Source organism: Elephantulus edwardii, unplaced genomic scaffold (genome assembly GCF_000299155.1).
Source record: "Elephantulus edwardii isolate Elephantulus edwardi_28Jun2011 unplaced genomic scaffold, EleEdw1.0 scaffold00297, whole genome shotgun sequence".
NCBI classification, from domain to species: Eukaryota; Metazoa; Chordata; class Mammalia; order Macroscelidea; family Macroscelididae; genus Elephantulus; species Elephantulus edwardii.
In genome coordinates this window covers 1349563-1367078 of record NW_006400047.1, presented here as the reverse complement: position 1 = coordinate 1367078, position 17516 = coordinate 1349563, and the positions used below count along the sequence as shown (strand labels likewise).

Genomic DNA, 17516 nt, shown 5'->3' with positions numbered 1-17516 from the left:
TTTCATGAAATTCTTCTGTGTCTTCCAATTCCTTTCGATACAGTGACTCAGTATATTCCTTCCATCTTTTTTTAATACTTCCGGGATCATTTAATGTTCTGCCAAAAGCATCCTTGATTATAGTAACTCGAGGTTTGAATTTGTTCTTCAGTTCCTTGAGCTTAAGATAAAACTACATAGTATATAATTATTGTTGTTGTTACGTGCTATTGAGTAGATTACAACTGATCTGAACCTTTCCCTATCCTGTACCATCTTCATAATCTCTGATAGCTTCAAGCCCATTGTTAGAGTAAATGAGCATTAACCACCTTATATATTGATAACTATGAAGTGTTCCCCTGCTCTGTTCACACAACAGCCTCCTGGTCCAGGTATAAGTTCAATGTGAGCACAATTAAGTGCTCTGGGACTCTCATTCTTCTCAATGTCAGCCACAACTTGTTATGACCCACACAGTCAAAATGCCTTTGCATAGTCAATAAAAAGCACAAATAGATGTTTTTTTCTGGTATTCTTTACTTACAGCTAGCATCCATTTGACATCAACAATGATATCCCTGGTGCAACAGCCTCTTCTAAATCCTTCCTAAACTTCTGGAAGTTCCCTATTTATGTACTGTTCTAGCTGTTTTTGAATGACCTTCAGCAGTATTTTACTTGCATATGATATTAATGATATTGTTCAAGAGTTTCCACTTTTAATTGGGATGGGAACAGATATGGACCTCTTCCAATCCGTTAGCCAGACAACTGTCCTCCAAATTTCCTGGCTGTTGTGTGAACAGAGCAAGAGAACACTACATGGTTTAAAATTGTGAGGGGAGTGTGTCAGGATTGTATTCTTTCTCCATATCTATTTAATCTGTATGCTGAACAAATTATTTGAGAAACTGGATTTTATGAAGAGGAATGTGGCATCAGGATTTGAGAGAGACTAATTCGTAACCTGTGTTATGCAGATGGCACAACCTTCCTTGTTGAAAGTGATGAGGACTTGAAGACCTTGTTGCAGAAGATCAAAGAATGCAACCTACAGTATGGATTGCATCTCAATGTCAAGAAAACCAAGATTCTTACCACTGGACCAATAACCAGTGTCCTGATGGACGGAGAGGAGGCTGAAACTGTGAATAGCTTCATCTTGCTTGGATCCCCAATTTACACCATTGGTACCAGCAGTCAGGAAATAAGGAGACACATTGCAGTTGGAAAATATGCAGTTAGAGACCTCTCCAAATTATTGAGGAATAATGATGTCAGTTTGATGACTAAGGTGTGTCTGATTCAGGCCATAGTCTTTCAGATCACTTGCTATGCATCTGAAAGCTGGACAGTGAATAAGGATGACAGAAAAAGAACTGACGCCTTTGAGCTGTGGTGTTGGAAAAGAGCACTGAACACCCCATGGATATCCAAAAGAATAAACAGACATGTCTTGGAGATGGTGCAGCTGGAGTGCCCTTTGGAGGCAAGAATGATGTGGCTTCACATCACAAACTTTCAACATGTTGCTAGGAGGAGCGATTTTTTGGAGAGTGTCATGATGCTGGGAAGAGTGGAGGAGAAGAAGAAGGAGAAGGGAAGAAGACCCTTGACTAGGTGGTTTGACAAGGTGACTGCCCCAATTGGCTCTTGTGTTTTAGGAAGTGTGAGGATGGCACAGAATAGAACAGGGTTCAGATCTTTTATTCATAGGGTCACTATGAGTTCTACTTGACTCAACAGCACCTAACAACAAAACCAAAATATATTTATAAAAACAAATAAATGTAATGGGTACTAATAGTATACAATAATGACTACGCAGTCAAATCTGATTATGCTATTGGGTTGTTTTATTTTTATGTGCCAAGGAGCCCACTCATAGCTGGACTTCCAGCAGGTTTTCAGAAGTTGCAAACTGCATAGGAGGAGACTGCCCATCTTTCTCCCACAGAGCAGCTGGTAGATTCTAACTGCCTGCCTTTGGGTTTGTAGGAAAACTCCCTATGCATTATGCCACCAGACCTCCCTTAAGGTTACTGTTATTGTTACATGCCGTTGAGTCAGAACTGACACAACAACACATTAACAACAGTCCACCAGAGTTCCCTAAAGGTTATTAGGACTCTGGCATTTAAGCCTACACTGGAAATAGAAATATCTTTTTCTAGGTGATGATAGTTACTGGTGATAGTTTATCTAATAAATGTAAGTAGAGTAAAATGCATATTCCATTATTATGCCAGAATAAATATAAAGCTTAGTGAAGTAAAGTAAAAGTAGTAAAAGTAAAATAGAAGTAAAAAGTTATGAAAAATAAACAACCTAAATTAAAAAAAAAAGTAAAAAGTTACTAATTTCTTATAAGGTGATTCTTTCTCAGAATATAAAGCTTATTTTAGATTAGATATTTCAATAGGGAAAAATAAAGAAATATAATTTTCCCACTCACCCAATGCTGTGTCCAAATTACACGTTAACAGGATATCTCTAGTTGTTACCAGAAGGTGTAAGACAGCAGCATACTTGAGCGTTAGTTCTCTTCCACCATTTGTACCTAAGTAAGCAAAGACTTATTTAAAGATAGAATATGTATTTGAATTTAAATATTCATTGTTGTTGTGTGTCATTGAGTTGGAATAAAATCATTACTGACCCTACAGCAGGTTTTCAGAGGCAGTTAATCATATGAGAGGAGACTGCCCATCTTTCTCCTACAGAGTAACTGGTGGATTCCAACTGCATGACTTTGGGATTGCAGTGCAACTTCCTGTCACTAGGCCACCAGAGCTTCCTTAGCACTAGCTACCAGAATATGCATTAGAATGCTAAATAATAAATCTGGAAGGTAGGTTCTTTCTGTATGGTTGTTAATTGTGTTTGGGATGAACATTCTTTTAAGAGTCTTTCAATTGGCTGTACTGAGGTAACTTAGGGTTATTGTGATGTGATGCTGAATGCTGTGCTACTGGTGTGTCCAATGCCATAATGGTTACTCATGGTGGACAGTGTTTAGTGAAGCTACCAAATTAAGACAGGCTTGGAAGCAGCAGTGACATCCACTTCCTAAATAACATGCCTCTGGAAACTCTATTAACTTGGAGAAATACAATTGTGCTAGAACAGGGTTTAGTCTTTTGTTCATAGGGTTTCTATGAGTTGTGTTTGACTCGATGGCACTTAACAACAACTCTTATTACTGAATGTTTACTGTGTGTGAGGCTGTATAAGAACAGAATATTTCATTGAATCCGTACAATAACTCTATCAATTAAGTTTATTATTCTTATTTTGTAGAGGAGAAAACAGTCTTAACAAGGTTCAGTAACTGCAAGTCAATTAGTAAACAAATGGTAGAGTTTACATTTAAACCAACACAGGTAATTTCAGAGTTTATGCCCTTGATATTTAAAAAAAAAATCTAATTCTTTTTACTGTTGATGGGTAAAATGTTCAGTGATTTTAATTTATAACACAAAAAGAAAATTGTATAACTTTCTAACTTATTAGTACTGGATGATCATATTAACATAAAACAATACTTTGAAATGGAGATGGATATATCTGGTCAATAAAATGATTCATATAGATGATAAATTCACAGACAAAAGTAAATTACCCAATTAGTGTGTTCTCTGTAGTTTCTGAGAAGTAAGGATGGTAAGACTTCACCTCACATACTTTCAGCATGTTTTGTTTTGGTTGGCTTGTTTAGTTAATTATTTCAGGCAGGAGGGTAAACCTAATCTGTGTTACTCTATCTTGGAAAGAAGAAAAGGCTCAAAAGTCACATAAATAAATCTAATTTTTGTCTCCTTTTCCTTTATTTTGGAAAGGTTTGATGTTTCAGATGCTAACAATAATAGAATTAATTTAGTTGCTGCAATAGTAGTCTGTCAAGTGAAATATTCCAATTAGAAGATTCACTAAAAACCAATATTAGGTGTTATGTCATACGTTTCCTCTTACTTCGTTCGTAGTCCTACTAGTATTGATCTGTTTTTAGTTGATATACCCTGTTGAGTCAGAACTAACTCATAGGTGGCCCTTCAATGGGTTTTCGGAAGCAGTAAATTGCACACGAGTTGATCATCTTTCTCCTGCCGAGCAGTGAGTGGATTCAAACCACATGCTTTTGGGTTAGCAGCACAGCTGCTTATATCTGGGTCACCAGAGAACCCAGTATTGGTTTAGAATTATGTTATAAACACACTGAATTATCATTCTTCTATCCATGACTGTATAATTTTATATCCTCTATATTAAATATCTATTAATTTACTGTAATAATCCAGAAATTGATATTATTTTAAATAACATGATTTTATTTACACTTGCCTTGATGAATAGCATCACACATTGCTTTTTCTTGTTTCTTTAAGAAGAACCTTGATTGGTCAAAGATAACAGTGGCAAAGTTCCAATTAGCAGCAGGAAGAGTACAGAGGTATGTAAGCTTCTTTAAGATAGGAGTAGCCGCTGCTTCTAGGAGGCAGTATGCTTGACACTGGCTATCTGCAAAATTAAAGCACTAAAATGAATGTTTCTATAAAGATAAAATACTTCTGGTGTTTTTTTAAACATAAAGGCTTATTTTAGATTATTTCTAAATAAACTAGTGACAAACAAACAAAACCCCTAGAATTAGTATAATTTCATGTCTATCTTGTTTATGAGAAATGAATTTAGTAACATTCAATATGCCAGGTATGAAGAGCTATATGAAACATAGCTTCCCCTACATTGCTAAAGGGAGCTCTGGTGGCTTAATGGGGTTTCACAATCAACTTAAAGTCTTACAGTTCAAATGCAACAGCTGCTCTATGGTAGAAAGATGGGAAATCTCCATTGTGATTTAATGCCTCTGAAAATCCGTGAAGGGTCAGCTGTGAATTGGTCAACTGTGAATTGGTTCCAATTCCACAGTACATAATAACAATATTATTAAAACCAAAGCTAAATAAAGTTTTAATAGTGACAAATTGTTTCTAGTTTTTCCTAGAATATCATTATTGAAAGATTTGCATAGCTTTCCAAACCCACTGCTGTCAAGTTAATTATAATTCATAGTGACTCAATTGGATGAAGCAGAACCATCCCATAAGGTTTTTAAGAGTGTAATCTTTATAGCAGTTGACTCTCATATTGGTGGGTTCAAACTGCTGACCTTTTGGCTAATGACGAGCATTTAACTATTTCACCATTAGAGTTCCTTGCATAGCTATCTAGAAACTAAATGAATCTGAAACAAACAAAAAAGAAAATATATTTGAGACTAATGTCATATTTCCTTATTGATTTTAATAATATTATGCCTTTGAGTTGTAGTGTTAGAGAAGAGTACAGTAATTAACATCCCATGAACTGTCAAAGGAACAAATGAGTGTGTCTTGGAGAAAGTACAACCAGAGTACTCCTTTGAAGCAAGGATTGAGAACTTCATCTCACATATTTTGGGCATATTGCTAGGAGAGGCTATTCCTTGAAAGGGGACATCATGCTTGGAAAGGTTGAGAGTCAGCACAAGAGAGGAAGACCCTCAATAAAACTGACTCACACAGTGACTGCAGCTATGAAGTCAAGTGTTTTAGAGATGATAAGGATGGAATAGGGTAGGGCAGGGGTCAGATTTGTTGTTCAGGAAGTCACAATGAGTTGTACTTGACTTTACGGCACCTAACAACAGCAACAACAACATGATGGTCTTAAACTGACTGTTCTTTTAGTGTCAAAGAATATATTTTACAGCAGAACAAAATGTTAATCAATTCATTGATCAATAGCAACTTTATATAGAGCCCTGACTGAGCATAAATGAATAGAGAGAAATCACCAGCAGTTCATTTTTCCTTACTGGGCAGAACAGTTGAAGGGATTGCAGTTTGTTCTTCTCTAATTACTCTAAGAAATCACAAAACTTTAAATCAAGAAAGAAAGAATACCTAGTGAACTTGGGCAGGGACATAGGGGATGGCAAAGGCAGTAAATAGGATATTTTTGGTTTGGAAATAGAAGTGGAATGAAGAAATGAAGGTAACTCTGAGCAGATATATCTGAAACAACTGAAGAAAACCACATGGAAAATGAACTATGTTCTAAACTTGCAGGAAAGGGATTTCAAGTTGAGTAAAACTGAAAGCATCTAAAAAACCTATATAACATACCTGATGCTTGGACTTCAATGATGTTATCTATCTCCTTTTCCTGACTTAATTTCTCTAGATTCTTTTTAGTAGAAACAATAAGATTTTCTTCTTGAAGAGGCACTGGATGTTCCTCTTTATTTTGAAATTCTAATTTAAAATAAGAAGTACATTGTTCAGGAGAAACTTATTATTGCTTTACTTACATGCTTTCTTTCATCTAAAATATGAGAGAAACATCATGCTTGGAGAGGCAGAGGGATAGCAAAGGGAAGGAAGACCCTCAACCAGGTGGATTGACACAGTGACTGTGGTAATGGGTTTGAATATGTCAGAGATTGTAAGGATAGCACAGGATAGGACATGGTTCTGATTCTGTTGTTAATAGGGTTATTATCAGTTGTACTTAATTTGATGGCACCTAATAAAGATCTGAACTGTGTACTATCCTATGCCAGCCTCACACTTCCTGACAAACTAACAGAGTTCAAACCCGTTATTCATAGGGTTGCTGTGGGTCATACTCAACTTGATGGTACCTAAGAACAACATAAATTTTAAGACAATTTTTTCTATTGCTCATTTTTCAATGTTATGTTCTAAGTTACAGTTACATATAGCATCGTCACTACGTTTTTAAATTATAAGGTGATAAATTACAAAAAAAGACATTCCCTTCTATTACATTTTCTGTAGAATTTTTCACCATAGAAAATATACTGATTGAGAAAGTAATATAGCTTTAAGTAGACTTATAAAAGGTCCTGTATTTTAGAAGGACATATACAATTATTATAATATTAAGGTCTGACAGTCTTATGTACACTGATAACAGCAGTGATGACTAAGTATGCTATGTCTATCAAATAAATATTTATATGTATATTTATTGCATCAAGGTAACCTGTGTCAAACTTATTGTAGCATGCCTATTCTTTACTAAAAGTGAAACTGTATGACACATATGCTCTCTTTTACTGGGTCATGAACATTGAATGTAACTATATAGTCAGTCAGAAATGCTGGTGAGGTGGAAAGACAATTAAATGGATAAATAGGATAAATGGATAAATAGGTTTTTAAGTTGATACTAAAACAGAAGTTAAAGTACTAAGGAAAGAAAATGTATAAAAAAAGAAAAGAGAATGATAGAAAGAACAACAAAAGTTAGAAATACAATGAACCTGTATGAGAAAGTTTCAGGAAGCTAGTTTTATAAGCAGTTGTTTCTCTTACAGTTTCAAATGTACTTTTTAATTGTACAAAAACCATGTCTCTGCATTATGTGAATAAATAAGAATAATTAATTAATGACATTTTTCTTTGACTATAAAATTAATATAAATCTATTTTCAAAGATTTTATTTCTTTGCTTCCTAAAACAAATTATGCATAATTCTTGACACTATCAGATCTATGCCAAAATATTACTAATTACTACCACCTTTTCTATCACTAATTATGACTTCTGCCTTTGAGGTATAAGCCTTGTAGCTATTTCGTAGCATTATGAAATCATTCAAAAGATCCATATAATTTTCTTGTTTTTTATCATGTTCAACAGATACTTTCTCACTTCCCGAAGAACAGCATGATTCAATAGCTGGTGCTGTACAGTCAAGGACAAAGTGATCTTTATTTTCTTTCTTATCGATTATTCTATAAACTAGCTGTGGATCCTTCTTCGTTTTGTCTTCTTTTGTTGGCCTTTTAACAGAGATACATTTATTGGAAAAACATAGATTTGGTATTTCTTTGACCAGAGAAGGGATCTTTTGTGGAAATGATATATGATCATTTGCAGATTTCTCATTTATGCATAGAATAGAAGAAGAACCACTCTTACATTGTGGTAGCACTGAAAACAGGAAAAGAAAAATACCTAAATGATTACTATGCCTAAATAAATGAATTTTAATTAAGATATTAGGTTGATTTTAGTTACAATTTACTATTTTTTATTTTTTTCAGTTTACTATTAAAATGATACTTAAGAGTACTTGATTTACAATTTTGAAAATCAATTTCTGGTCTCTATAAAAAGAAACATTAAAACATGACAGAGATTCTGTATTTCATTTTTTTACTGCAAGACTAGGTTATGAAGAAAAGAAAGAATTCCAGAAGAGAACCTCTCTCTTTATCAATTGGTTTGTATGAGTCAGTTGGAAAAATAGTTACTCCAAGGGTTCAATATATGTACTAGGAAGTTACAGACTGCCAACACACCATATTCTCTTTCAGAGAAACTCAATGTTTGCAGTTCAGGACACTACATCCAAACTGATCTAGCATCTAACTTCTACCGACATCTAACCTACTCCTTCAGTCTACACCAAGAGCCAGCAAATAGCTGACAGTAACAACATACAGAGAGATAGGAAAGAAGGGGGGGAACACCCCCCCCCACAAAAATAATAGAGTTTGCTTTGGATCTCATCTATTCAAAGTAGAGAGAGCGATTCTCTTCTTTCAGACTCTTTTGTGTCCACTTAACTATCTACCTGCCCACTTTTCATCTTTACACACTATCTGTCTGGCACACATGACGGGGCTTTTCTTGGAGCTATGTCTCTCTACAACTGGTACTATATTATGGAATTTGAGCCATGTTTAATTTCAGCCTGCAGATTGTTCTTACATTATTTTCTGCCTTATTCCACCATCCACCTGCAACCATTACAGCATAACTGACTACAAAAAGAATTCAAGAGATAGAAACCCAATATATGTTTGCTTTATAAAGTATATAAGTAAAAAGTTTTAAATTATGAAACTTTTTCATGAAAAGGAAAGATTTTCTAATGTTGAAGAGATTACTATATACTAGCAAACTCTCAAAGTTCAGATGACAAATGAAAAACTAACAGTTATGGTAATATGCTGATTTTTGGCTAGATGTAAAAGAAACTCAGCTAGAAATTAATCATTTATCAAAAGAAACAAGTCAATTTTAATTAAAAATTATTATAAATTTTAAAACAGATACTGAAGAATTTTAGAACAGAGAAAAAAGTTAGCTGCTCTAATTTCCTAAAAATATTTCAAGGAAGAAAATGGACCTAGAAGTTCAAGCCAGTATTAAATGTTGGAGCATAATTACATTTTCGCAATCATCCAGCAAAAGGAAACCCATTATCTGATATTTTTCAATTTGAAAATGTTCATAGTTACTTATTAGCATGTACGTACATTTCAATTTGAAAATGTTCACAAAGTGACTTACTAGCATGTACTTACACTTTAACTGAAGTAAATTTGTAGGTAAGAAGATCTCCTTTCCAGTATTTTCAGAAGAAAGAGAATCATGACACAAATTTGTATTTCGATGCACCATCACTTTTAACATACTCAATTCTACTTGCTTCCACAACTTTAGTCTTAAAGGACTAAACACAAGGCTCTTTTCTTCAAAAGAAAATATCTTTTTAAGATGTGTAACTGAATGTGGACTGTTGGGCTCTTCAATTCTTGGTACTTAAAAAGATCCCCCCCCCAAAAAAAACAACAATCAATCAAAAGAGTACATAGAGCAGAAGAGATGAAAAACATGATACACAGAATCACGTTGAAAATTCCTGATCAAAAAATATATTTCTATAGATTATTGTTGTTGTTGTTAAGTGCCGTCAAGTAGTAGATGACTCATAATGACCCTATGAACAAAAGACCTGAACACTTGTATAACTTTCATTGTTTCTCTAAGTTTAGAGTTTCCGGAGGCAAGCTATTTTGGAAGTGGATGCCACTCCTGCTTCCAAGCCTGTTTTAATCTGGGAGCTCCACCAAACACTGTCCTCCATGGGTAACCATTATCATATTTGACACATTAGTACCACAGGGTTTAGCATAACCATTATCATATTTGACACATTAGTACCACAGGGTTTAGCATCACAGCAGCCATATCTCTATACAGCAAGTGGACAGAAGACTGTTAGACCAAAAACAGTTAAAACTGGGCCTGAGGGCCACATTAGGAGATGAAAAAAAGGAGCCTGAAGTTATGCCTCGTATTTTGTTTTCAAGACTTTAATATTTGTAAAAATCTAAAATACTACAGCAATAAAAATCAAAGAAAGAATTCATAAAGTCTAAAGTATTATAATGAGTTTAAGCAAGTAATAGATATATCTGATCACATTTTATGATAAAGATCTGAGATCTCTCAGATACCATGGTACAGTTTTTATTATTTTTAGTCTAAATAGAAAGATCTTAATTTCTGAAGGATTTGTAGTTGCTATTGTGTACTATTAAGTAAGAACTGACCCACAGCTGACTCTCATGTGGGTTTTCAGAGGCAGTTAACCACATGGAAGGAGATAGCCCATTATTTTCCCATGGAACAGCTGGTGGACTTAAACCCTGTGCCTTTCAGATTTCAGCATGCCTTCTTGCCACTAGGCCACCAGAACTCCCTGGATTTGTAGTAGTACAACTATTTAATGTTAACACCTTTTATAGGTTTATTATTATAACAAACACTAATTCAAAATTAGGATTGTAAATTTTGAAATATTGACTTTGGAATAGTGCTTTTTAGAATAATAACTATTATTCTAATATAGCTATTAATATTAACAATAGTAATTTTAATTTACTAAAATACATATAACACTGTGCTATGAGCTTTATAGATTGTTATCAGTTAATTCTTAAATAAACTTATTATATAATATTTTAGTGGTTTTATATAATTAGTATAATTATATAATTTAGTAGTTTTGTATCATTGACATATAATAAATTGGACATATTTAAAGTAAACAGTATGGCATATTATTATATACTCATGATACCATTGTAAATAATAAATGTTTTTTCATGATTCTCCAAATTTCTCTTCCTTACATTTTTAAAGTGTAAAATTCAGTGACATTCATTACATTGACCACGTTGTGTAACGGTCACCACAATCAATGTTCAAATCTTTATCACTTCAAACAGAAACTCAGTACTCCTCAAGCAGTAACTCCCTACTCTTTTCTCTCCTAAAACCCTGGTAATCAATGAATCTACTTTAATTTCAATGTATTTGATTTTTTTAGATATTTTCATACAAATGAGACCATATATTTGTCCTTTTGTATTTGAATGACTCATTTTACTTAGCATAATGCTTTCAATATTCATCCATTATATAGCATATATTAGAACTTTCATTTTTTTTATGGATAAATAATATTCATTGTATGCATATACAATGGAATACATTTTATCATTTATCTGTTGATGTGACATTATTTCCATAAGAATACTGCTGTACAAGTATCTGTTTGAAACCCTCCTTATAGGTCTTTTGTGTATATATGAACATTGAACAATGTGGAATTGGAGGGTCATATGACAATTCTATGTTTAACCTTTTTGAGGACCTAACAGACTCTTTTCTAGCCTCTATAATTTACTTTTAAAAATTATATATTATCCAGAGTTCCATTTCCTAAGTGGATTAGTTCAGACCCAGAAAAAAAGAGTATAAACTGAGATAAACTTGTAATATGTACAAAGATTTCTATTACAGCCTCTTTAGAATTCTTGGAAACCAAACATCAATTTTCACATTAGCTAAAATAATTTCAATAGCATTATCAAAAATTTTACAACTAACTTACAAATAAACTTTGGAAATATATGCCTATGGATGAACTCTACTTGCACTTTTTTCCCTTTCCAAATAGAAATTACCAAAAAAATCTTGTCAAGATCTTGCCATAATCTTCATACGCTCCTGAGCATAAGAAGCATTTGGACAGATATTTGGGTATTTTCCAGCTTTGTATTAAGTCATATATTCATTGTTAAGAAATGTTCAGTGGAAAAAAGATACTGCATATTTTTACTTATCGTATATTTATATCTTTATTTTCTATTTAGCACTCAAAATCATCTAAGCTTTACCTGTAAGAAAAAATGTTTTCAAAATACCTCCAAAGCTTTCTAACTGCAATACCATCCAATATTTATTAGTTGATCCTTTAATGGTAAGAAAATTACTAAAAGAGAAGAGAGAAAATTTAGTACATTTACAAAATGGAAACTTTTTGTACAATAAGATTTGTTTTAAATTACTTTTTATAATTAAAAGCAAGTGAAATTAACTCTATCACATAAATGCATAAATTGAAGTATAAAATATCATAGTCTAAATTTCAAGTACTGACTCCTCTTTCCCAAAGAAAGTTTCGTATATGTCATCTGCTTAACTGCTTTCCCTTGCTCTCTAACATCCTCCTACTTCTTGCTTTTTCAATGGAACCTGGAACAAGAGGGATGAGAAGAGGATTTTATTACTTCTCTCCATTAACTGGGACTTTTTAAGCCACCCCAAATAAAAGTGTACTTTACATAAAATTTTCATGCAAACAGGTTTTTGGGTTTTTTTGTTTATTTTTTTATACAAAATGGCCATTCCCAGTCCCTTTTACTTAGAAATTGTAAAGCTTCTATTGTTGGGGAATCAGAAGTAGAAAAACCTAGTTCAGTTCTTTAAAAAAATCAAATCCAATTCACTATAATCAAGTAAATTCCAACTCAAAGTGACCCTGTGTGAGGCTTCTGAAGCTGTAATTCTGAATGGGAATAGACTGCTTCATCTCTTTACTCTGCAGAGTGGCTAGCTAGCTTAGAACAGTTGATCTTAGTGTGTAAGTGGTGAGTGATTTGATCTGTGCATGGCTGTGAGGGTTTTTGGGTGGTGGGCGAGAAATACAAAATATGCATGACAATCAGTTCAAATTAGGGCTCATCAGTAGTTATGAAGTTGCATCGGTAGGAAAACTTTAAAAGCTCAAACTCATTGCTGTTGAGTCAGAACCGATTCACAGCTGACTCTCAAGGTTGTAAACTGTGTAGGAACAGAGTGCCCATCTTTTCCCCATGTAGCCACTGTGCATATGAACTGCCAGGAAGGTGCATATGAACTGCCAGGAAGGTGCACTTTGAGTAGTGAGCAGCTAAACTCCCTTCAGGCTACACAAGGGAGCTCTCTTGGTAGGGAGGCAGTCTGATGTTTACAGTCTGCAAACTCTCTTTTAAATCTGTGCCCCAAACCTACCATTCCCTCAAGTAAGAATCAATTGTATTTTGTTTCTCTGATCATACAGAAAAATATGAAAACATACTAATTATGTTGGTTTTGTGTCAAGTTGACTGTGACTCATAGCAACCCTATGTACAACAGCCTTGAATCCTGCTTTATCCTGAGCCAATCTCATCATCTCTGACAACCCTAACCTCATAAGCCCAATCACAGAGTCAATCCATTTCATCCAGGCTCTTCCTCTCCTGCACTTTTCCTCCATTCTTCCAAGCATGACGTCCTTCTCCAAGGACTGAACCCTCTTGACTACATGCCCAAAGTATGTCAGATGGAGCTTCAAAATTCTTGCCTCCAAAGAGAAGCTTGGTTTCACCCTCTCTAGGACAGAAATGTTTGTTCTCTTGGCAGTCCATGGTATGTTCAATACTCTTCTCCACCACCACAACTTAAAGGCATAGATTCTTCTACCATCCAGTACTCTGATGCACAGCAAGTAATTCCGAAGACCATGGCCTGGACCAGGCACACCTTTGTCTCCAGACTGACATCATTGCTCTTCAGTACTCTAGAGAGGTTCCTGACAGCAGATTTTCCCAATGCAATTTGTCTTTTGATTTCCTGACTGCTGGTGCCAAGAGTGTTGACTGTTGAACCAAGCAAGCTGTAGTAGTTAATAATCTCAATCTCTTCTCCATCTATAATGGTCCAGTGATAAGAATCTTTGTTTTCTTGATTTTGAGCTTTAATAAATAATGAAGACTGCAGTTCTTGACCTTCTGAAGCAAACAACTCAAGTCCTCAGTGTCAGCAAGGTTGTATCATCTGCGTAATGCAGGTTGTTGATGAGTCTTCCTTCCTCCAGTCCTTCTCATAAAGTCCAGCCTCCCAAATGACAAGAGCTGCTAATTAAATTGGAGGAGCTCTGGTGGCCTAGTGGTAAGAAGCTGAACTATCAATTTAAAGGCATGGAGTTTGAATCCACCAGCTGATCTGTGGGAGAAGATAGGCAATTTCCTTCTATATGATTTACTGTTTCTGAAAACTTGCTGGATGGCAGATAACAATGCAACAGTTAAATAGGAGTCCTGGAGGCACAGTGGTTAAGTATTCAGCTGCTAATAGAAAAAAATCAGTGTTTGGAACATTTTAGCTGCTCCATGAGAAAAAGCTAGGGAAATCTCCTTTGGTAAAGATTTGCAACCTTAGAAACCCTAGGGAGTTTTACTTTGTCCTACAGGGTCACTATGAGTTTGAATTGACTCAATGAGAGTGCTTCTGGCTTGTTTGTTAAATCAACAATCCAGGATAGTAGAAACTTAGCATTATGTCTGTATCATCCAATTTACTCACACAAGGAACAATCTGGGTATGTGGTGGCAAATTTCAGCAACTCGGACAATTTCTGATCTTTTCCAAAAACTTTCTTATGAGACACCTCAACTCATGGGCAATTATTTAAAGAAAATTTATTTAGGCAAGCTGTGTTCAACAGGAGACCAAATAAAGCAAATATGCTCACTCTTAATGGAACTTTCTGAAGACATGTTTGAATTTGATGTATTATTTGGTCATGTACAAAAACATTTAATCAATTGGTATCTAGACATAAGGTTTTATGTAGTTTTCTGTTAAGCCCCATAAAAATGTAGCCAAGGCATATATGTGATAGGGAATACGGCATCAGGATTGGTGGAAAAGTCATCAACAACCTGCATTATGCAGATGACACAACCCTGCTTGCTGAAACTGAGGAGCACTTGAAGCGCTTGCTGCAGAAGGTCAAGGATTGCAGCCTTCAATATGGATTGAAGCTCAACATCAAGAAAACAGATTTTCACCACTGGGCCAATTGGCAGCATCAGTATGGATGGTGAAGAGACTGAGATAGTTAACAGTTTTCATTTACTTGGTTCCACAGTCAACACTCTTGGTAATAGCAGCCAGGAAATTAAGAGACTAATTGCATTGGGAAAGTCATCTGTGAGGGACCTCTCAAGAGTACTGAAGAGCAACAACATCAGGCTGGAGACTAAGGTGTGCCTGATATGGGTTATAGTCTTCACAATTACGTGCTATGCATCAGAGAGTTGGACAGTGAATAGGGATGACAGAAAGAGAATTGATGCCTTTGAGTTGTGGTGCTGGAGAAGAGTGTTGAATACACCATGAACTGCTAGGAGAACAAACAGGTTTGTCCTGGAGAAGGTGAAGGCGGAAAGTTCCTTGAAGTCAAGGATTCTGAAACTATCTGACATATTTTCGGCATGTTGCAAGGAGGGACTGGTCCTTGCAGAGGGACATCATGTCTGGCAGAGGGGAGGGATGGTGCAGGAGAGGAAGACCTTTGATGAGATGGATCGATTCTGTGACTGGAGTCATGAGAATGAGTGCATTTGAGATGGCTAGGTTGGCACAGGATAGAACGGCATTTAGAGCTCTTGGACATAGGGTCTCTATGAGTCGCAAGCGACTCGATGGCACATAAAAACAACAACAACTTTTTAACTAGGTATATTATTTTTAACCAAAATGTTATATTCTGGAACATAATCAATCTCTAAAAGGAAGTTAAGAGCTATTTAAGAGATAATGGATTTCTAATGGTGTTGTCTGTAGGGAGTTGTACTTTTAATTCAAAGATATTACCTGTCTGATAGTTTTAATCCACCAGTGATTCCAGGGGTGGGGGATAGGCAATCTCTTCCTGTGCAATTCCTAGTCTCTAAGAAGTCAATGGAAGGTAAGCTATGAGTTGGTTCTGACTCAATAGCTATGAGTTATTTGTTGAAGGGCACAAGAATATATTTTCTCACTCTGTTGCTTTTTATTTAATATTTTTTCTTTTTCTTAAGTTTTACCATTAAAGCACAAATGCATTTTTATAGAAGCATTTTCCATTTTTATATTCATAAACCAAATGTAAATAATTTATTTCTTACTGGTAAATGTAACAGCAATAAGACAGCTTTCTTTCATGTTGTTTCAATTGGCTCTAAAGTACTTGTTGTTGTTAGGTGCTGTTGTGTATGACCCATAGTAACCTTATGAACAAATGATCTGAATTCTTGTACTATTTTGTGCCTACATCACCATGTGACATACTTGAGCCCACTGCTGCCATCACTGTGTCAATCCATCTAGTTGAGGGTCTTCCTCAGTTATTACTAATTTCCCAATTCTCCATCTTTCCAAGCATGAAATTCTCTCTCCAAGGAATGGCCTCTCCTAGCAACATATCCTGAATATGTGAGATGATGCTTTGTCATCTTTGCCTCTAAGGAGTACTCTGGCTGCATGCACCAAGACATATGTCTCCAAGACATATCTGTTTGTTCTTTGGCAGTCCACGGGATATTCAGTACTTTTCTCTAGTTCCCAAAGACAGCAATTCTTCTTCTGTCATCCTGATTCATTGTCCAGCTCTCCAATGCAGAATAAGTGGCTGAAAAGACAATGGCTTGAATCATGAGCACCTTAGTTACCAATGATACCATTGCTCCTCAGTAATTTGGAGGGCTTCCTGACTGTGGACTTTCCTAGTGCAAGAGTTTTCTGATTCACAGTGCCAAATGCCTTCACATAGTCAATAAAACACAAATAGGCATTCTTCTGGTATTCTTTGCTTTCAACCAGGATACATCTCTGGCACTCTTCTAAATCTGGCTTGAGCTTCTGGCAATTCTATGTACTGTTCTAATAATTTTTTTACGATATTCAGCAGTATTTTGTTTGCATGTGATATTAATGATACTGTTTGATCATTTCCACATTCTCTTGGATCACCTTTCTTGAGAATGGGAATAAATATAGATCTCTCTTCCAGTCAGATCATCATCGGGGTGGGGGGGATCATCGTTAGATTCACTCTAACCATCAGTCAGCAAGTTAGTTATCCTAAAAACTTCCTGGCATTGAATGGTGAGCACATCCAGGGCTGCATCTGTTATTTGAAACATTCCAATTGATTTCCCATCAATTCCAGTGGGCTTAATTTTTTCCACTGCCTTCAGTGTGGCTTGAAGTTCCTTTTTTACCTTTGGCTATGGAGAACAACCACTTCGCCAACTGACTGGAAGAGATCTATATTTGTTCCCATTCCAAAGAAGGGTGACCCAACAGAGTGTGGAAACTATAGAACAACATCATTTATTTCACATGCAAGCAAGATTCTACTGAAGATCATCCAAAAACGACTGGGACAGCACATCAGCAGAGACTTGCCAGAAGTCCAGGCTGGGTTTAGAAGGGGTCGTGGCACTAGGGATATTGTAGCTGATGTTAGATGGATCTTGGCTGAAAGCAGGGAATACCAGAAGAATGTCTACCTGTTTTTCATTGATTTG

General features: G+C 35.4%; 1 protein-coding gene across 1 annotated transcript in view; it reads right to left on the bottom strand.

Moving 5' to 3' along the window:
- Positions 1-17516, bottom strand: part of LOC102847030 (chromosome unknown open reading frame, human C9orf84) — a 133616-nt gene that overhangs the window by 62532 nt on the left and 53568 nt on the right. Inside the window, 6 exon segments of the mRNA XM_006900856.1 lie at positions 2438-2542; positions 4324-4500; positions 6150-6278; positions 7573-7986; positions 9369-9605; positions 12033-12127. Coding sequence (XP_006900918.1) covers positions 2438-2542; positions 4324-4500; positions 6150-6278; positions 7573-7986; positions 9369-9605; positions 12033-12127 — 1157 coding nt within the window.